Source organism: Nothoprocta perdicaria, unplaced genomic scaffold (genome assembly GCF_003342845.1).
Source record: "Nothoprocta perdicaria isolate Ctin4 unplaced genomic scaffold, notPer1 scaffold_161, whole genome shotgun sequence".
Classification (NCBI taxonomy): Eukaryota; Metazoa; Chordata; class Aves; order Tinamiformes; family Tinamidae; genus Nothoprocta; species Nothoprocta perdicaria.
In genome coordinates this window covers 569,722-591,592 of record NW_020454772.1, presented here as the reverse complement: position 1 = coordinate 591,592, position 21,871 = coordinate 569,722, and the positions used below count along the sequence as shown (strand labels likewise).

Genomic DNA, 21,871 nt, shown 5'->3' with positions numbered 1-21,871 from the left:
AGTAGCCAGCCTTCCTCCTTCCTAGCCATATCTTCATTAACAAATATCTCACCTGCAGTAGGTTAACAATAACTAAGTAGTTCTACAATCCATAGCAGGAAGGAAGAAACAATGACCAATACCTTGGGGTCTTGTAATGGTATAAAATTTGAGGAATAAAAAAGTACTTTCTCCATGCTATTTGAGAAAGCATGGAGAAATCTGCTACACTGAAAATGTGACAGGTTTTTGTAATATGTAAAAAGTAAATATGTAAATATGTTAGGCTGTGCTCACACCTTAGAAGAACCATTAATACTTAGCTACCTTTAAAAATGGCTGTTGTTTCAGCCTGCATATAAAAGGTCAAGCATTAATGAACCCAGAATGTGCGGTATGATATGCATGCATTGTAAAAATTGGCACATGCCTTAAATATGTGCATCTGTCATATGCACTTCACTGTGAGCAAGCACAGACACATTCATGCACATTGCAGCCTCTGGGATGGCTACTCCTCCTTGCAATCAATAACCAACAAAATAAAGATCCAGGGGAACTTATGGAGCAATCCATAGGCATTACAAGGCACAAGGGGTAGAAGCTATTTCACTTTCTGAATGCTAAAACGCTAGTTCTGACTTATACCTTTATTGGAAATATAACATTCTGCTCTGGATTATCTTACTCAGCATAAAACTTCAGCCAAATTTGTTTGCCCTTGATGTACTTGTGAAGGAAGGGAACAGCTTTGGCCTTAACATTAGCAGTGAGCATAAATATTAACTACAGCATATTAATCATGCAAGCAGTTAAAGAACAGATGATGCTATGTGCTGTCTCAGGAGCAAAATCATGGGGTCAGGGTCACATTAGGATACAGACATGACAGGCCAGTATCTGCAGTTCCCCTTACTGAAACGAGACAGTGTCAGTGGCTTTTTAATAATAATAATATTATACTGATTCAGTTCTCCAATCCAAATCCCTGTGTGACTTGGTGAACCTTTGAAAGTACACAGGAAATTGTACAGCCCAGAAAAAAGCCACCTCTTTCAGGTGTGGTTTCTATCATGTTAAACTGATATTGAAATTTTGACCTCTAGCATGAAATGTAAGTGCTTTTCAAAGCTGTATTCAAAGCTGTCGAAAACATTAGATCTTTATCATGACAGAAGTCAAATAAAATGTAAATACAGCTAAAAAAAAAAAAAGGGGGGGGGGATACAAAACTGGTCCTTGCTAACTGATATCTCCTGATATCTGCAAGTGATATCCTAATAATTTAACTGTGCCACCTTCTCTTAGGAAGAAGATATAACAATTTTGATTGTTCAGACCAAAAGCTGACTTTGTACTTCTGGAAGTCAATGAAATATGTTTGACTTGTAAACTAGGCAGATTTGGCCTGGAAGTCACCAAGGAAAAAAAAAAGTGCTCCCAGTATGTCAGCTTGACAGGGTCACTTTGCTTTTCTGACCACAATTCTACTTTAAAACTAACCTTTCAACAGCTGCTCTGTTTCACCCATCAATCCTACTACTGTTGAAAAAGCAATGGAAAAAAAAACATGCATTGACTTGAATGGGACAGAGTGAGCCTCTAGATGGCACTTATAAGTGATGGTCTTATGACACACAAAATAATGACAAAAAATTGCAGTGTAATTTAGGCAGGCGAGAAATAGCCTGGTTCATCCAGCTGAGATCAGTAGAGACCTATATCAATATTTTTAGATGTTATCTTTATCCAAACCACTTATTATAGTATTCACATGAGGTATAAAACTACTTTGATGACAAGTTTGGTGGTTTATTTCCATATGAACCAATTCATGACTTATCTTTATTTCTGTTAATAAAGAAATCAGATATGTAAAACTGGGAAAGAAAATAGCTATTCAGGTAACTTCATAAGTGTAAAGAGACAGAGATAAATGCACGGAAAAGTCAGTGACTGTACCTTTTTTGTCAAAAAAGGAATTTTGCATATATCATTTCTAAACCTTAGGCAATTTCCTAGATTTTCCTTATTCTTTTTAGACTAAAATTTACTTTTGCTACTTGCAATGCATAATAGGCAAAAAACCTGCAGTTGCACTTTTTTTTTTTTTTTCCATTTTCTTCCTGATTTGATCCTTTCCTGCAACATTGGAAGTTCAAAGAAAAATGAATGTGCACCTACGAATGTGCTGGCTATGCACCATCTGTGTTCGGCAGCTATTCCTTGCCAGCTTCTAAGTTAGTTGACATAGTCACAGCACTTGTTCCTTATTAAATTCAGACAATTCCATTCCACTCCCCAGTTATATTGAAAACATTAATTTGACTCCTTTAAATGGAAGCAAAATTGCAATGCACATCTTTAAGGTGCAGAGCCTCTAAGCTTTCCTGTTTCATTGCCCACTGGTAAATGATGGATCCTGAGAGACCAATGGGCTTCAAAAAGAAAGCAAACTTTCAAAAAGGTAATTAATTCTTACACAATTTCCAAATTCAAAAAGTCACTACCTTCCCTGTAACATTCTACCACAAAAATCATCCCTAACATAATGTGCCAAATGGATGCCTTAACTATTTGGTTTATCAGCTCTAGAAAATCCATTCAGGAACCTGCTCTGGTCTCTTTGGTTCCTTTTCCTACATTTCTAGGAACTGTGTAGCTCTGTCAGAGACAAGGAAACTCTTCCCACTGCCCATACTCAGCTGTCCAGGGCAGTTACTGGTTTGTTGTACACTAATTAAAACTCCATGCAGAATCTGAACTAGTTAAAAAAAAATCAAATTAAGGATGAAAAAAACTGGCTGAAACTTGCTATTTACAGGATACAGATACCTGCTGACAAATGTGTTTCTATTATTCTTTCTGCTCCTGCCTCTTGCAGTAGAAGACTCAATAGCTGTGAGCACCTGAAGCATCTATAACAATTCAAGATTCAGATGTTAAATCCTGAGGTACTTTTTCCTCACAGTCATAAACCTCATTAGTGTCTTTGCAATATGCTCTGCAGTGGTATATACCTGAGGCACATTCCTGTTTGTGAATTCCACAATCCTACTGCTACCTTTAATTATTTTTTTACTACTATTATCCTCACTATATGCCTGAGAATAAAATAATTTATAAATTTCTCTTGACAGTCTGTGCACAAGAGCTTCTCATGGCAAAATGAGGTTTCCACAGAATGGCTTGGTAATAAAAGTTACATATTGCCCTCAAGATAAAAAAAAAAAAAAAAGAAGACATAAAACTTTTGGGAGAAGATACTGCATTTTTCATTTTTCATCCCTAAGACAGAATGATGCAAGTTCTCCTATGCTGTACAAAAATAAATAAATAAGGTGTTTTTCAGGGCATTACAGCTCAGTCAGTTTTAATGAAAAAGACTCCTTCCCAGACCTTAGCAATATGACATAGTTCTAAAGGGCCACTATCAAGTCAAATTTGAGTCAAACCAGTTCCTGTAAAATTTCAGACCAAGAAAAATATTCCATCTCTTTTGTTTTAATTCCAATGCCAAAAATTGCTTCTAAGTAACACCAGCCTTGAAATGCTCACTTTCTCTACTGCACCAAGCAAAACAAAACCCCCAGTGAGAACTTGAAAGTAATGCTAACCACACTAGACTGTAATAATTTCCATTGCCCAAACTGAGAAAAATTCAGAATGTACATAAACAGTATAATTATTAATAGTAATTTAGAACAAAAAAGCACTTTAGAATCTGAGTTTTTATCTAGACACAGAACGTAACTACAATAACTACTTGCTACAGTTTTTATCTTCAGTTAACTCCGTATCTCAACCCTTATCTTAGACTTTAAGCATCTTACTCTGATTGAACTATATTTAGTAAAATATTAACTATCATCACATGAAAATATGATACATATAATTAGAAAAGCTGTCTATAAAAATAAAAATCAAATTGGTGTTTCAGAGGGCTTATAAAAAAAACTTACAGTGATAACTGTCAGCTTTCCAAGGGCAGTTCTTTTGAGAGATATTGCAGTGTTCTAGTTAGAGTGACATACTACAATACACAAATAATTCTAATTATACTCTACCCACAAATTCTATTGGACTATTTTAGTGGTACACTATCTTATTAATGTAAGCAAAAGGATTTACAGAGATATAACCCTCACTGGAAAAGAAAACCCGGCTCCTGTCTCAAATTGACTGTTCAAAGATACAGATTTTGTAGAATGTGTCTATAACCAAAAAGTACAGGAGATTTGGATTTGATCAAAGAGGTGGGAGAACTATAGAGAACAAGAAACATGCTCAGCTGCAGTCCCCCTTCATTCCTAAAATGACATAAAGCAACCTCAAGCCCCTCTCTGGAATACTGACAGAGTCGACATTAAACTTGAGTGGCCCCAAACAGAGGCTAAAGTTTTATAGCTCAAAACTAGCATCTTAACTACTGCCCCAAAAGACATTACTTCTATTAAGGATCTACATAACTCACATATTTACTTGAGATAAGAGCATATGTGTGAGCCCTTTATTGCAGAGGGACTAAAACCCTATAAATTCAAACACTAGTTTATCTCACTGTAATTCATTTGAGAGCTTTTGGTAGGATATCCAACACAAGAAGGCTTAAAAAATACCAGCGACCATTAAAAGGAATTTACTTTCACTGTAAAAATAGGTTAGATATCATGTCCTTTTTTTTTTCCCCCTCATTTTATTGCCCGTGGAAACATGTTATCTAATGCTGTGTGGGTATCATCTGCATGAGCGACATATTTCTGCACATTTTGTGCAATCAGTCACAGTTTCTGCAATATTTGCATTCATGACTCTTGTTTCTACATTGTCGGAAATGTAATATAAAACAGAAGTTGATTTGCTGTTATAATTTGCTATATCCTCTTCATGTCACAAAGTGATGAATTTTTTTCATAGGGAATAGTAATTAAAAAAAAAAACAAAGATAACTTTAAAAAAATGTTAGCCATCCTGGATTTTTTTTTTTTTTTTGATGTATTGGATTCTTATTTGCTTCTAAAATGAAACATACAGATTTTTTTGGAATTGACAGAAATGGCAAGAGTCCTTTCTCACAAAAGTAGGATTTAACAGTCCACTAAAATATCCTAAATGAAAAGGATTTAGATTTCTTGTATTTATAAGCAAATCAAATCTGTCTTGAAAAACTCATTTTATAATCAAGACATTTTCCAAACATTTTTGTATTAGTTAAGTCTAAGACTCCTTTTCTTTACAGCTCTACTATAATATGTACCATGTGGTATAGAGCTTATTCTAGATGAAGAAACACATTCAGTTTCCATCTTACAGTAAGTTTTTAAACAGAATGTTGGTGTGGACAAAGCATAAACTTTTATATCCTCCATGCAAAGGAGAAGGCTGCTACACAACACTGTCATGAAGCGACACTCTGAAATAAATATTTCTACCTGGTTAGCACTTATTTACACTAAGGTTGTGCCTAATAAACTGGTCTGAACAGAGGAAGATTTTCCTCCATATTAAAATGTCTCTTTATCCAAATTCACAGTAACATCTTATTTCAGTTAAACAACTGTATTTATCATTGGATAAATGGGGTGAAGATTTGATAGGCCAGAACAACATAACTTTTTACATTGTATAACAGTGATCCTGGATTTTACCTTTAGATTCAGACTCATTGCCAGAACAGGTATTTTGTGTGACTGTGAATGAAAATTTGAATAAATATTTCCGCAGTTAATTGCTGCTGCATATAAACAGCAAAAACAGAATCTGTCACTTCTACTTCAGTGTGCAAGCACAACAAAAACTTACTGTTATAAGATCTCATTCAGAACATTAAAAACTAGAAATGATTAAAAAATAAACTGCAATCTTCTTTGGTCAAATCCTTCAGAAACTGGAAAGGGAAATTTATATTAAAAAAAAAAAAAAACCACCAAGAATCAGCCCAAAATATTCAATGCTCTAGTGGCAAAGAAACTCGCTTGGATTGTGAAAGTTTCTTAAGTTTCTTACCGTATTTTTTGCTCGACCTTTTTTGTTTGTTTTTGTTTGTTTGTATCTTTTTTATCTTGCACAAATAAATTGATGGCTGAGAATAAAAGTTAGCTTCATCCCCCAAGAGCACCACAGTCATCTGGAATGCAAGCCATTTTAAAATCCTTGTTCTATTTGAATCAGGGCTTGGGTTTTTTTAATCTTAAGCAAGTGCTCCTCAAAGACAAGATTATTTGGTCATCTAGGATCATACTCCTTGTCTTATGTTTGGAAATGTTTGGAAAGCATATTGAGAAACTACTCGCTTTTCTTCCAGTTCAAAAAGCAGAGGGAAAAAGCTCTTCAAAACCTTGAATTACTTTAACTGATAAGCTTATTTTTGCGACAACTCCATTACATTCTTTGAAAACAGATTTCAAGTATTCTTCTCTTCTGAAATGATTAATAGCTTCCTCTGTGTATAATGTTTAATTGGTTAACACAAAGTACACAATTTCTATATTGACTACAGCTAAAGATATGTCTTCTTATTGTGTTGCAAATACAAGATCTACAAATTTTGAGATAACATTTTCCCAAGGCAGTAAAAATCAAAATATAAACTCTATATTGCATTTTTGAGTATAAATACCCTCTACAAGTATTCAGTCTTGCACTCAAATTTTGACAAATGTCAATTATCTTAAATGTATACCCAGAAAAAGACTTCAATTTCAATTTGCTGGGAAAAGTCTCTTACATGAGGTTCAAACAGCAGATTTCTGTCCTAGACAGGAACACGTAATAATATATATGAAGAAGATATATGCCCTTTAAAGACCGTTGACTCTTGTCATTAGCAATTACTTAATTACTCAAGAATCCTTTTTAAGGCTCCCATATGAACAGTCCAAGCCAGACGAACAGACTATTTTTATGCTTAAATATTTGCATTGTGGTGATATGCAGAGACCTTTATTATGTGCTAATCCCTGAACAGTTACACATTCAAAAAGCAATCCTTGTTTGGATAGTCCAAAGTTTGCATAAAGCAACAAAGGAATAGATGGTAAATTCATGGACACTGAAAACCAACTTGCCACTTCTTCTAGCAGTAATGTGATGCTCTTGTGCAATTTCTAAAACCCAAAGAATACAGTTTACCTGTGAGTTACTCAACTTAGTTCTTTTCAAGAATCTGCTTTTCATAAGCAGATCTTCAGGTCGTTTATTTATATATAATAGATGATAGCTTTATTTATATATAATAGATGATAGCTAGTATATCATAAAATGCCTAAGATTTAATCCCTACACCTCTGTCTGCAAGCTATTCTCACTAGGCTATCTGGTGTCTCAATTTTGCATGTTGCCAGGCCTGGGTTTCAGGGAATGGCTGCTATAACAGAACTAATCTGCTCAAACTGTCCTTCCTCCCAGAGGTATGGCAGGAGACTGCAAAATCCTGCCTGGTACTGCAGAACTGGCAAATCCATGAGGAACTATGACCTTTTGTTTTTCACACCCACCATGACTCTTCTTGAGTATTAATGGTACATAGATCCAAGTTGCAGTTTCTGTTAAGAAGTACTTCTTCATAGTCAGCATGAAAAAATTTCTATCCCTGAACAAAAAAAAAAAAAAAAAAAAAAAAAAAAAAAAAAAAAAAAAAAAAGAATGCCTTCAAGAGCACTTCACTATTATCAAGGAGGAAAATGTTAATTTTCATACTTGAAAAAATAACTGAATAACTGTAATTTCTACTACACATGCGAAGAGAACACATGAACCATCATGCTTTCTTTCGGTCATGAATGGATGCTTTTGGGTATCCTGCTGACAAGCATAAAGAATTCATAGATGATTTCCCCTTTTCCTTACTTAGTTTAAAAATTCTGTTTCTTTAGCTTTGTTAGGAGAAAATTGTGGGTTTAGATCTGCAGTTGACCAGTTCATGTGCTGTGGAAGCAATTAAGAGTAGCTGTTGTAAAATTCATAGCAGCTTTTCTAAATATTTGGTGATAAGTTAAGTTTGGTTTTGATAGATAAATCTCCTCTGGAAAACACTACCTTGCAAGCTGAAAAGAGACTTATTCCATAGGGACATGAACCTCAACAAGATTTAGAAATCCAAACTTCAAACACATAGTAAACATACATACAGCACATAAAGCTGCGGCACATAGAGTAAACAGCTAGCACTGGCTTCAGACACTGTTTTCTAACTGTGCTTTTTGGATTAAATCATTATGGTTGTACACTGAGTGACCATGTACTCTCAATTCCACCTTATTTCCAGCGGCTAACCTGCATGAAAAGAGCTAAAATATCAAGAAAATGTTTTTCTGATGTTAACTTTCTCCACCAACAGTCCTGCCTCCCATACCTGCCATTAAGTCCAAGAAGTCCTCTGGGATTGGGAACAGAATGGAAAGTGACCTCACCTGACCAGTGATCAGCCACTTGTGAAAATTCCTAGCTGATACAGTTCAATCCTTCACCACATTCATTGTGAATTATTTGGTTAATAACCTGTTTCCATTATACCTCCCAGAAGCCTACCATTTTTCATAGCAGTGCTTTATACAAGCTGAATTCACTCGTTTCTAACCAGTTTTTGACTGCCAGAGCTGAAACTAGCATAGGAGTTTCTGTTCACCAGTGTCATGAGCTAACTGTTCTCTATTCACCTCTGCCAGGATACAAAACAAGAGGTAATGAAAGCAAAACCACTTCAGTACCGGAGGGTGGCCATCACTCCTCACAAACAAACCTCACAACCAACAAACCTCACAAAGTCTCCAAGAAAGGAGGTGGCTTCATTTTTAAAAAGTCCTGGCAACAGAAGCGAGAAGGGAGCACACACAGACACAGGAAACAAGCATTCAAAGGTCTCCAGAAAGGTGCAGCAACTGCGTCCACCCCACTGTCCAAGCATAGCCACAGCCTTTTGTACAAAGCGCCCAAACTACGTAATTCATAAAGAATGTGTGTTTATTTTACAACCTATCTTTGAACAGATGATACATTTCTTTAAGAGAACTGTTACTCAAAGCAGTTCAGTAAGCTAATCAACGAATATGTTATTTCTAACTTGAAATGTCAAAAATGCCAGTTTAGATGAAGATCGCTCTCTTCTCTGATGGATTGAAGAACTTGATTTCAATTGTGCTCCTTGTGGATATTCATGCAGAAGAAATTTGAGATCTGCACTCCATGTGTGGAGGAATTTAAAAATATCTCTGTGTTTCCAAAACATAAAAATAACAACGGAAAAGTTTACGAACAAGGGCAGAATTAATTCTGAGTGGATATTCAGGAATTCCTTCTATTATGAATTTTCTCAATTCTATTTAGTGCCAGGGAGCATTACTGAAAGCAATTTCTTGGTAAAAAGGAAATGTCCATGTTGTTTAGTAGTTAATTAAAATAATTATTCTGAAGCTTTAAGGAATCTTTAAGGAATTCTTCTTAAGAATTTTTTTTCATTACTAAAAGAAAAAAAAAGTTGCAGACTGGGTAGTCTTTAATGGGGGTAGTGCTCTACCATTATGTTTGCCACCTAGGTGGTAAAAAGAGATAATGTGGTTAAGTCTCAGTAATGGAAACAGGAAAACTGTTTTCTGCTCATTTTGCAATAGTGTAACACGAGCTTTGACAATTTATATCCCAAGCGTAACATTAAGTATTGGAGCACTTGTTTTTGCACAAACTGCTACATCCCTAATACAGATGTCTAAGCTTCCTGCACAGTGGAGGACTGTGGACAAATGCTGGAATAGCCATAGTGGGTAAGATTAAAGGTCTTTTTAACCAGTACCTTGCTTATTGACAGTGAACGACAGCCAAAAGAACATAAATTAGCAACGCAGGGGCATTCCCAGAATACATTTCCAGCCAATAGCAACCTCTAAGTTAGGGACTTTGTAGCCAAGCTGCATCTTTATCTTTAAGTAAGTGTATTTTCCTCCAAGCAGACACAAGAAATGTGTGTTCACATTCCTTCTCTGCTGTATTTTTGAACTCATTTAAATCTGCTGCTTCTGTAACACTGACCAGCATGTAGAGCCAAATATTGAAATGATTTAAATGATTTATGTCATGCAATACATAAAAGCTTCAAGAGAAGAAAAAAAAAAGAATAGAAATATTGGATTGAATAAGTATATTCAATTTATATTAGCAGAATGGAAAGAAAAAAAAAAACAGCAATACAATAAAGAGGAACAGAACATGTATTTACGTGAAGCCTGGCTATTAGAATAGTCTTCTGTTCACCACTACACTGACTAAACATATACATACAAGTATTTTATTCACTTGCAGGGGCAAAGAGAGCACTTGAGGAGTCTTATAATGAAATCAATCATACAGCAACAGCAAAGTGTGTTTGCTGTGGATTTAGCTCCTTGGGCCCCAGCTTCCACGTCGTATTTTCCTGCTTCAGAGGAGTGTTGTAAACCTTAGTCAAGTTACCATCTAGTACATAATAACTTCAGGCACTTCAGAAACTTTATTTAAATCAATGACTATTCACACTTACAAAAAGCACTTGCAGGATCAGAGGCTTTTCTGGGTGAAAACAGCTTCATGGCCTTGGGATGGAGAACATTAGGGATGTGCAAAGTACCCTTTCCAGCAAGTTACCACTCAAAACAGCAGAAAAAAAAAGAATCACTTTACCTTCCAAATAAACATTTCCACTGGATGACAACCTAGAACTGAATATAAAGCAAAAGTAAACAAGTCAAGCCTTAACTTGGAACTGGAGTACAATCTTGAGGGGGTTGTTTTGCACTTGTTTTTCTAAGCTTTTAACCATTTAATGCAAAGCAATCCGACAGCTCCTAACCGCGGAGCAGCGAAGGGACGGGATTTCGGGGCGGGAAGAGGACAAGGCCAGACATTTACCAGGAAATACCGCCTGGGGACGAGGAATTGCAGGCAAAGCCAAGGCGGGATGAAGGGGGGCGCCTGAGCGGAGCCTCAGCGCTGACCCGTTCCGTTCGCAGCGGCGCGGCCACCTCCCCAAGACGAAAACAGCCACTGACCCGTCCCCACCACCACCACCACCATCATCATCATCGCCGTCGCGGTCCTCCTCCGGCGGCGGGCGGGCGGGCAGGAGGGCCGCGGGTGGGCGGGCTGCGGGGCGTCGCCGCCGGCGCGCAGCCCATAAAGCGGCGGCGGCCGCGGAGAGGCGGCCCCGGCGCGGCTGTCACCGCCGTGGCCCTCACCGTCCGCAGCCGTCACCCTCCGCAGCGCCATGGCCGACGTGAAGGTGGCCGTGCTGGGCGGCGGCGGGGCTGGCAAGTCGGGTAAGGACCGGGCCGGGCCGGGGGCTCGGCGAGCTCCGCGCGAACTTCCCCGCGCGCTTGGTGCCGGTGTCGGTGCTGGTGTCGGTGCTAACGGCGGCGTTTGCTTCCCCGCAGCGCTGACGGTGCGGTTCCTGACCCGGCGCTTCATCGGAGAGTACGCGTCCAATGCCGGTGAGCAGGGGCTTGGGCTGGGGCTTTGGGGCCGCGGAAAAGTGTGCGCGTTTCCTCACAGGTAATCGCTTTAGCAGAAGTCTGGCTGAGATTAAGTCTGGGTTTGTTTGACACTCGGACAGCCTGGGTAGCAGTAAGCTCAGAAGCTCGGAAAAGCCGAGCTGAACATTGCCCAAAACTTGGGCAGTGAGTGGATGCAGTTGGTGCAGCACTTGTGGAGGGACTTAAGGGCATCCAGGACACATGAGGCTTGGGTAGCTCATGGCAAGTTCACACTAGACCAAAGATGAGAGTAAAGTAGTAGATGCTTTTGAAGTTATTTTATTGACTATGTCCTAACTAGCAGTACAGGAGAGGTGCAAGAAACAAGGCTGTTAATCGGGCACTTCTGCTTACACCAAGCCCCATTCAGAGCCCTCTGCTCTTGTGGGAATGTGGTGGTTTGAGAGAGTTGTGGAAAGTCCTGCCAAGCTCAGGACTTGGTTTCTCATTCATGTTAGAATACATACATTGATAATTAGGGCACTTCTACATCCCAGAGATGGCAAAGCAGGAGTTGAACCTTCACATCTTGCAGAGAAGCAGTACAGGTACTATCTAGAAGGAATGCAGACATTTTCTGAAGTGTGTCACTCCAGCTCGTGTGGCATGAGAAGTCCCAGAACTTAATAAACAAAGATGAATAAATAATTAATCTACCCTTCTGCCTGTTTTTAAATCCAACACGTTTCTGACAAGAATCAGAGTAGCTTTCCATGTTCCACAAAGACCAGCACTAAGTTTAGTTTCAGCTATACACCTAAACTAATTTACTTAAAAAGCAGGGTTACATAGGTTGTTTATCAATGTTGTTACTGCAGAGTTGGTGTCCCACGTTGTTTATAATCTAAGCTTTTTAAAAGCAAGTTATATACTGTTCCTCATGCTCCAAATGGATCCTAAATTAAACACAAAGACAGGTTTCCTTTTTCTGACACTCTAGTATTGGAAGGAGACAAACAATCCAAAAAGAACCAAATCCATATGTAAATGGTTTTGTAAATAGATGTTTGTTTGAAGATGATAAACTTAAAGAAAGGGAATTTTGAGAAGGGGTGTATCATCAAATATGGGTGATAAACTACAGAACATCAGTGCAGTTAAAATTATTAACTAAAAATACTTTATGGAAAACACTGGTGGCTACAGATTTGATGCTCTGGGATCTTTGGGACTGACTTTGCCTGATATGAACTAAGACAGGCATGAAATATGCTTCAGATGAACATGCTGCTGAACAGAAGACACACATTCAGAGAAGGTAACCCTTATCTATGGCCTGAATACACAAGAGAAATTTGACCTATATGTTTAGTAGTGCCAATACAAACTTATGTCTTTGGGTGTTCAGTAACTGAGGAGTTGTACTGCAGACAACCTGTTGGCTACCAGCAGTGGTTGGCCTACAGTAGAGTTTCCAGGGTTGCTAGTGCTGATAGTGAGTCTTAAATCTAAGAGTTCACATTATAGGAATACCAGGATCTAGTCTAAGGACATGATTCTATAAATACTTCTGGTCTAATGCTTCTTTGTATGGTAACTCCTAATAAAGTAATAAATCTCATGGCAAATGAGCATTGGAATAATTGTACTAATATTTATTACCAAGTGGTGGCTTTTGTACAGTCAGCACTTAAGCACAGGCTAGCTCATTACTTCTATAAGTGTGAGCCTTGAGAACAAGGTGAATAGTGTCATCGGCATTTAGCTAATTATGGCCATTTTTGCACCCCCTTTGTCTCCAATTTTGGGAGAAAAATATTTAACAGCATTATTCACACCAGCACTTCCATGGAAATACAACTGCGTACTTGAGCTGTCCAATCCCTTCCTCATATGGCTGGCCAAGTGCTACAGAATGAGTGGGTCTGTTTCCAGCTTAAAAATAACTAAAGGAACTATACCAAACTGGTTTCCATCTTAAAAATAAATAAGCGAATCCTACCAAACTGGAGGAACTAAAGAATTTCTCAATAATAGACAGCAAATCTCACTTTCATTACCCTTTCTTCACTACCACTGCCAGTCTCTCTAATGCTGATTTTCTTTTAATGTGATGTATCTTCTAGAATGCATCTACACTAAACACTTATGCCTGGATGGGAGGCAGATTCACTTGGAAATTTATGACCCTTGCTCTCAGGTAAGAACTTTAGGGGCCAAATAAAAGCTGTTCCTTGTTCTACCTGTGCAAGCATAGAAGGGGTGGGGGAAATCCATGCTTGCTGTCTGTGCTTGGAATCTATAGTTGCTATTTTTATCTGTGATGATTTAAACTACATAGTTGCTGTGGCTCAGAACACTGAATATTTTTCATTTTATGGAAGTGGTACAATTTTTGTGTGAATGCTTTTGCATTTTTGGAATACTACTAGCAAGATTAACTGCTGCTCCCATGTTACACAGTTAAATACAGATAAGTTGGACAGAAAGTTTTAGGTATACAGTTATATATTTCTATATAAAATTATGCCATTCAGTTTTATCAAATCTCCTAAAACACCGAAATTCTGTTTATAAAACAAGTGGTATGTTAAATGCTTGTAGAAATAGTCAAAACATAGGCCTAGAAACAAGACTTACACTCACAGATCAAAGGCAAGCCACCTTGCAGACTTCACATGTTGAGAGCTGAATGTTGACCACAGTAAGACAACTTGAAAGAAAAAAGATGATAACTTTTTCTTTCTTGCCATCACAAGAATAGAAAGATTTTGGTATTCTGTAATAACCTGCAGACCAGGATAGGTCTGCCTAGTTAATCACATGACCTTCCCAGAAGGGATCCTTGTGAGTTTGTCTCTTAACCGAGACAATGAGTGTTAAAGCTGTGCAACTGGTTCAAGGACTGAAAACTCAACCCAGTGAGCACAAAATAAATTAAAAAATCAAGCCCTTTTTGGGGACAAGTAACTGCATCCTTCATTTGGGAAAGAAAGGGAAATGACTTGTAATTCCTTGCAGCATCCATATTGGGTGTTCCATTTTCCTGGGCTGGACATCTAGATAAGCATCCTGGCTCCTTATAATACTCAACATTATTTGTCACAGAGTAATAAAGGCTCTGATATAGCCCCCGTGTCATGATACAATACTACATGGAGTCCTCCTTTGCTGTGCTGTCAGACTCTACTAATCTATGGACTTGCTCCCACCTACTTCAGACCTCTCTCCTTAGCTAACCCATAGCTTTCACTTTCTGTCTTATTAAATCCTGTGGCCTTTTAATAAAGCCTCTTAATAAAATGTTTAAAACATTGGCAATGGCAACTAGCTAAGGCAAAGCAGAATGAGCACATGATGGGCACATGAAAGATGGTGCCCAGGGTGTAGCTGCAAGTGTGATGGACAGACAGCTTGTCAGCTATACCCTGGGCACCCTCTTCTTCTTTGAGACAGGAGATCAGCTATGATGAAGGGCAGCTCCTCTTTCTGGCTTAGTTGTACCAGTTATTTCTTAGGCTTAACTCTGAATTTTGCTGTGTTGTGCTGCTCTGTCCTTGTCTCTCCTTGAGCTCCTGCACAGGAACAGGTAGTGAGTAGAAGAATTGGTGGTATGGACTTTTGTGAGATGGAACAGATAACACTAGAAAAGTATGGATGGGGTATGAAAGTGCTGTATCTGTCCCATGGGAGTTAGGGAAGATGAGCAGGTCCTGAGAAAATGTCAAGCTGTGGCGGAAAAAAATCTCTATTTTTGTGTGTGCTTCCTGAAATCTTGTTGCTACCAGTGGGAAGCCTCAGGGATCTGGATTCCCCTCTGCAAAGCTCCCTATTCTCCCCTCACCCATCTGGAAAGCAGCTGCCACATTTCCTTCCTGCCTCCAAACCTGCTGCACAGCCCCCACAAAGCTCACATACTTTTATTCAAGTTACTCAAGTCCTCAGACAGTTCTGGAAACTTGTGTTTCATCTTTTCTTTCTCATGCACCTCTTTTCCCAGCTATTACTCACTTTGCACTTCTCATGTCAAGCTACAGCCTTCTTAGCACAGCTGTGTTCATGGTGCTGCCTCCATGAAGAGCTAATTTAGGCAACCTGGGGGAGGGGTGGAAGAGTATGGAGGAGGTTATATATTGCAAAGAGCAAAAGATTAAGATAAACTAATGAGGGACTAATTTAAACAGTTCTTGGATTACTGTCCACAGCAAAGCAAGCTGTTTAAGCAAATCTAAAAATTGGCGAAGTTTTTTACCCTCATGCTAATGTAAAAGAGAAGGAACTAAAAAAAATAATTTTGATTACAGGCACAAAATAATTTTAAATAGTGCTTAAATGCCATTTCTTTAGCTCAACAGAGAAATTTGCAGCAGTTGTTTTCTAGAAACTGTAATCCTTTCTTAAGCTGGAGGATCCCAAAGACTGATACAGTCCTCAGTATCCCTTGAGTAATATTTTTTTTCTGTCACCACTCATATCAAAGGCAACTGCAGCCTGAAAGATCTTTCATCGCTAATGAGACTTACCCCATGGAAAAGAAAATATTTGGAGACTTGGACGAACAAAGCTAATAAGAAATGAGAGGGAACAAAACTTTTAGCAAATTCATTAAGCTCCCTATGGTCAGAACACTAGGGGTGCAAAAAGCAAGCCATGGCTATAAACCAACAACTATTGATGGCCAACACTTGTAACACTGCAGAATATTCAGCATACCTCTACTGAAAGAAGGGCTATGGAGATCATACCATCTAACTGCTAGGCGAAGCAGAGGTGTTTTATAATGAATTTGTCAATGATCCGAAGTGCCATGTGTAGCAATAGTCACTCCTTAGGCCCTGGGAGCAGGACTCCCCTGAATTCAGTGTGGCACACAGACCTGTTTATATCTTTAGTGATGAAAGATGCAGCATTCTCGCAGTTGCGGTGACAAAGCGACTGCTCTGAAGTGACAGCAGTAGCCTCCTCCTTCATGTGAATTTGATCTTCTTCCAAGCGCAGCGGGGGAAGCTCTCCCTCACCGACGAGCTCCACTGGGCTGACGGCTTTATCATTGTCTACGACATCAGTGACAGAGCGTCGTTCGCGTTTGCCACAGCGCTGCTCTACCGCATCCGCGAGTCTCGCCTGGGAGCCTGCAAAAAGTGAGTGGCGCTAGTTCTGCTTCCCTCAAACAACGCAGGAGAAAAATCCACACGTTTCTGTGAGCTGCAAGCATCCTAGCAGCCCCAAATGCAGTTGGGTCCTAGCAGCAATGCCAACAATTAGATACTTGAAGGCAAACTCGTTTGCAAATTACAAGCTCTTTCAGTGTGTCCATGGCCAAATTCATGAGAATTTTCCCTCTTATTTCTTACAGCACTGCCACTGTATTTCTTACAATAACTGCCACAGATCTATCTGCTGTGATTCACATAGGTAAAACACTGGCGCGGCCTCTCCGTGCAGCTCTGTCCCACTCCGTTACCAGTAGAGATGCACAAATAGAGAAGAAAGCGCTTCCCCCAGTGAATGAATTTCTCTTAAACTGCCTTTAGTGGTGACACAAATGTCACTTGTAATGGTTTACCATGTGGTGACAAATAAAATTCCCCCCAAAACAGCAACAGAAATTCTAAGAGCCTGAATATATGTGGTGGTTTGTTACCTTGTATCAAGCTGCTAAGACTCATCCAAAATAAATGACAATAAAATCCTTTTCTTGGATCAGCAGTAAATTTTTAATGCTTTTCTCTCTGCTTTACAGCTGACCTTCCTTTCATATAATTTCTTTGGATGAAAGTATTATAGCAAAATCCTTGCAATTAGGATTTCTATGTTTTCATCTGAATTAGGCCTTTGACACTGATTAGTCTGATTAGATTTCTCTCTGACAAATCTGTCATCTCTCATCTACAAAGAGAGATAACATTCACCTTGCTTCTTTGTGCAGTCCAGGAGCTGAAAATACATTCAGCCTTGTAGAGTATGAAAACAGTAGCGGAAGAAAAATACATAAAATTAGTAGAGAAATGAAAATGAGGTCTTCCTCCTATCATAACTTTTTGGCTAGAAAGCTCTGAGTTTTGACTTGGCTAATGGAAAACTCTTTCCAGGTAGTGTTAGGCTTCTCCTCCACTCTTGTGCTTATGATCCTAAAGTACAGCTTAAGGACTGCAAGCAGTCTGCAAGGGGCAGTAATACATATATATAGTCTTGAAATGCCAATTAAGAGGGTACTGGAGAATGTATAATATATGATTAATGCAGCCTTTCTCTAATCAGAACCTTTTTAATTTCAGGATGGGGGAGTCAACAGTGTTTCTGGTTGGTAACAAACAAGATTTATGCCACATGAGGGAAGTCGGCTGGGATGAAGGACAGAAGCTGGCAATGGATAACAGGTGCCAGTTTTGTGAACTGTCAGCTGCAGAACACTATCAGGAAGTAGTGGCAATGTTCATGAAAGTCCTAAGAAATGTCACCTCAAATTTCAAAGTGAAGGAAAAGAGACGGCCAAGTGGATCAAAGTCAATGGCCAAGTTAATCAACAATATGTTTGGAAAAAGGAGGAAATCTGTGTAAAAGATTACTAAGAAGCTGAAATAATGGCAGCACAGGCAGCACTTGGGATCCAGTCAGTTCCTTCTAAAAGTCTCTATTTTGAGGCCTAAGATAGTGCAAGCCAAAGCTGGGAGACACAGTGGTGAAGTGGACAGGGTCTAGACGTAGAAGACTCCAGCTTCTGTTTCCAGTCCTTTTACAGATTGTGTTAGGGCTATGTCATTTAATCTCTGACCTGCCCCTCTTGCCCTTCATCTCATCACCTCTTTGGAGTATGAGAGTTTTACCCTGCATTCATTCAACATGAAAGCAACCTGGGATAATAGCTTCCAGGTGTAACAGTTCTTTCCAATAAATTCAGTCTTGCACTCAGCCCTGATGACCAACAATCTTGTTCTGGACTTTGATGTTCTTTATGGCAAGAACACTTGCACTGAAGAAAAACAAAATACTGCTACTGCTTGCATTAGCATTTTTGTATTTAACTCAAGGAAGCAAGACTTGGATCATCATATGCCCAAGGATGATGACACCTGCTGAGATGAATCAAATGCTTAGACAGAGTATACAAAGATATTTAACTGCAAAGCTGCTGGTCCTTGCAGAAGTACCAGAGGCAGGCAAACAAGGCAGTATGGTCTCTTGTTCTAGTATTGTTTTTGAGTGATAAAAGAAAGTAGAGATGGTTGAGGGGAGTGAGAAGTGAAATGTTAGTGTGCATGGGACTGTTCTTGGCAAGGCATAGTTTAATGAAATCATTTTATACCTAGGGTCAATATGGGGTCAATGTAACTTCTTGCACTTGTCGGGGCCATCGCCAACATGCACTGACTCCCTTTACAGTTTTCATCTGCTGTAATGAAGTCTACTTACCTGTAGCATGGATATATGCCTGCTCACTTTTAATTGCGAGTGGAAGCTTGTAAAGCCCATGTATGTGTGCTGACACGAAGCATGAGTTATGGCCTGGAATTAAAGGTCAGCCTGCTGGTAAGACCTGGGTTCCTAACTTGGGTGTAATGCCTTTCCTAAAGGACCCATGCTTTTAAAACCTAGTCATTGTTATGGTATTGAAATGCTATGTGAGAGAGTACTAAAGAATGTTAGCTACTCTTCTCCAATGTGAAACATCAGACAGGTCTAAATATGTTGCCGATTGACATTCAGAGCTCTGGCTGTAGACTTAACTAAATAAGGACTTAGCCCAGTGTGTTTAAAAGTGCTGTCCTCAAACAGAAATTATGAAAGAAAAAGGAGTGATCTGAAGGTGAAAGACTCCCTCTCACCACTGCCAGGGGACAGAGGGAATCTCTGCAAGCTTCTGAGCTGAAGACTACCTCTGCTAGGAAGCTATACCTGCCTAGAAGCTAGTAAAATCACTTTATCACAGCAGAATACTGATTTTAAGATGTGCACCCCTGTAAGATTACATAAAAAGCTATACAATTTTAGCACTAAGGTTGTAAAATAAAACATATTTTAATAAATGTTGACCAAAGAGCACTTCTTGAGTTTAAGGAAAATATATTTTTTCTTTCACTTATTTGAAAGATAAGAAATATTGGAATATAGTTCTCGGTGTTGACAAGCACAGCTCTACTTTGTTTCTATGCATACCCTGCCATATCAAGAGTAAGGCATTTAAAACAGTATTACCCAGTACCTATGAAACTGAATTTGAATATTAGTCATGTATTCCCTTCATCTTTTCACCACACATGCAATTCCAGAACTACTAATAACCACTGTTTTTTCAGGGTACCTGTATCTTGCCATCTCTAGCAGTATCAGATTTGAAGACATTTATCTGTAATTACTGCTGTGATATTAAATAAACTGGATGCAAGTTCATTAATATGCTTTTCTTTACTAGAGTGTGTGTGTGTATATATATATATATATATAAACTTGATATATAGATGAAGATGAAAGTAAGTAGACCTAGAATTCAAAGAAGGAAAAGTAAATCTGGAAATTGAACACTTCAACACAAGGCAGGTTCTAGTTTTTCCCACTGCAGTAGCCTTTGCATATCTTTATATGGTGAATAGCAGAGAAGTCTTTTATATTCCTTATCTTAATGACCTAGATGAAGGGATGGAGTGCTCCCTCAGCAAATTTACTGATGATACGAAACTGGGAGGAGTAGCTGATAGCCCTGAGGCTGCCATCCAGAGGGACCTGGACACACTGGACAACTGGGCGGTTAGAAATCTCATGAAGTCCAACAAGGGCAAGTGCAGGGTCCTGCACTTGGGGAGGAATAACCCCGGATACCAGTACAGATTAGGGGTGGACCTGCTGGAGAGCAGCCCCGCAGAGAGGGACCTGGGTGTCATGGTGGACGACAAGTTGACCATGAGGCAGCAGTGTGCCCTGGTGGCCAAGAAGGCCAACGGGATCCTGGGGTGCATTAAGAAGAGCGTCTCCAGCAGGTCGAGGGAGGTGATTGTCCCCCTGTACACAGTCCTGGTAAGGCCACATCTGGAGTACTGTGTCCAGTTCTGGGCTCCCCAGTACAAGAGGGATGTGGAGCTGCTGGAGAGAGTCCAGCGCAGGGCTGCAAGGATGATCAGAGGCCTGGAACATCTGCCCTGTGAGCAAAGGCTGAGAGAGCTGGGCCTGTTCAGCCTGGAGAAGAGGAGGCTGATCAGTGTCTATAAATACCTCAAGGGAGGAAGGGAGGAGAAGGGGGCTGGCCTCTTTTCAGTGGTGGGCAGTGATAGGACTAGAGGAAACGGCCACAAACTGAAGCATTGGAAGTTCCACAGGAACTTAAGAAAACTTTTCTTAACAGTGAGAGTGATGGAGCCCTGGAACAGGCTGCCCAGAGAGGTTGTGGAATCTCCTTCTCTGGAGATATTCAAGACTTGCTTGGATGCAGCCCTGTGCCCCGTGCTCTAGGTGATCCTGGGTGTACAGGGGGGTTGGACTAGGTGGTCTCTGAAGGTCACTTCCAACCTTATGCATTCTATGATTCTATGATTCTAATCTTTTAAAAATCACTAAGGTAGCCACCGAGAAGCTAGTTAGTTTTGATTTGCTGGTGTGTTGACTTCCAGATCAGTATAATTTGCAGTGTGCCCCACAGACTTGCTTCCCCCTTGTCCAGATGGGGTGAGTACTGCAACACACCTGAAAACCAGCTGAGACACAGTTGTGGGATACACCAAGAAGGCTTGGACATGCTGAAGCCCCCAGTACAATATGACTCGCTTATGATCAGAATTTCACTTTCTTATTGCTGGGAAGTATAAACGAAGAGTGCAAACTTTGGGAAGGAATTCAATTTTAAAGTGGCTGAAGAATGTTTATGTTCTTCCTGTGTCTTATTAGTTTATTTCTTATTTTAAATGGAAGGCTTTTAAAAGAAAAATGGGATATTTGGAAGACTTATTTCTATACTTAAAAATGTCCACAGAGTTTTAGAAGTGAAAGTGATATATTACTGGCTCAAGGACATCTGAAGACATTGCCTGATGACAAACCTCATAACCTCACCAAGTGTATTGAATCATTGAATTTATGCAAGCAAGAACCTTGCTTGCATAAAGTACATGTTGTATCTCCATGCAGCATGTTCAGCCTTGATAGCGACATCGCCTTCAGTGTATTGAACTCCTTGAGGAGTGTGGAAATGCATTCTGGATTGCCCACATGGGTTTCTACAACATAAAACCCCACCATTTCTCACCAAAAAAGCTTGAAATTACCATAGAAGCCTTAATGTTTCGTGGTGTCATGAAGTGCTTCCTCAGATGAACTTTGTATGCTTCAGTAACATTTCACCCAAGAAAGGCATTCAGAATTTGATTTTCTTTCTCACTGCCTTCAACCCTTCTTCTTTTTTTTTTTTTTTAACTTCAGAAAAAGTGACATAAAAGCAGAGAGTCTACTGAAGTAAAAAGGTAATA

General features: G+C 39.4%; 1 protein-coding gene across 1 annotated transcript; it reads left to right on the top strand.

Moving 5' to 3' along the window:
* The first annotated feature begins 11,191 nt into the window (after positions 1 to 11,191).
* Positions 11,192 to 19,324, top strand: RERGL (RERG like). Its single transcript, XM_026035576.1, has 5 exons — positions 11,192 to 11,264; positions 11,379 to 11,435; positions 13,544 to 13,617; positions 16,416 to 16,558; positions 17,696 to 19,324. The coding sequence occupies exons 1-5, from the start codon at positions 11,213 to 11,215 to the stop codon at positions 17,976 to 17,978; spliced, it is 609 nt and encodes a 202-aa protein (XP_025891361.1). The 5' UTR covers positions 11,192 to 11,212; the 3' UTR covers positions 17,979 to 19,324.
* Positions 19,325 to 21,871: the final 2,547 nt, after the last annotated feature.

Excerpts from the sequence above, each read along its gene's own strand:
- RERGL (XM_026035576.1), top strand. The coding sequence starts at position 11,213 with ATGGCCGACGTGAAGGTGGCCGTGCTGGGCGGCGGCGGGGCTGGCAAG. Across the intron at positions 13,618-16,415 it reads TTTATGACCCTTGCTCTCAG|CGGGGGAAGCTCTCCCTCAC; the intron begins GTAAGAACTTTA and ends TTCCAAGCGCAG. Across the intron at positions 16,559-17,695 it reads CGCCTGGGAGCCTGCAAAAA|GATGGGGGAGTCAACAGTGT; the intron begins GTGAGTGGCGCT and ends TTTTAATTTCAG.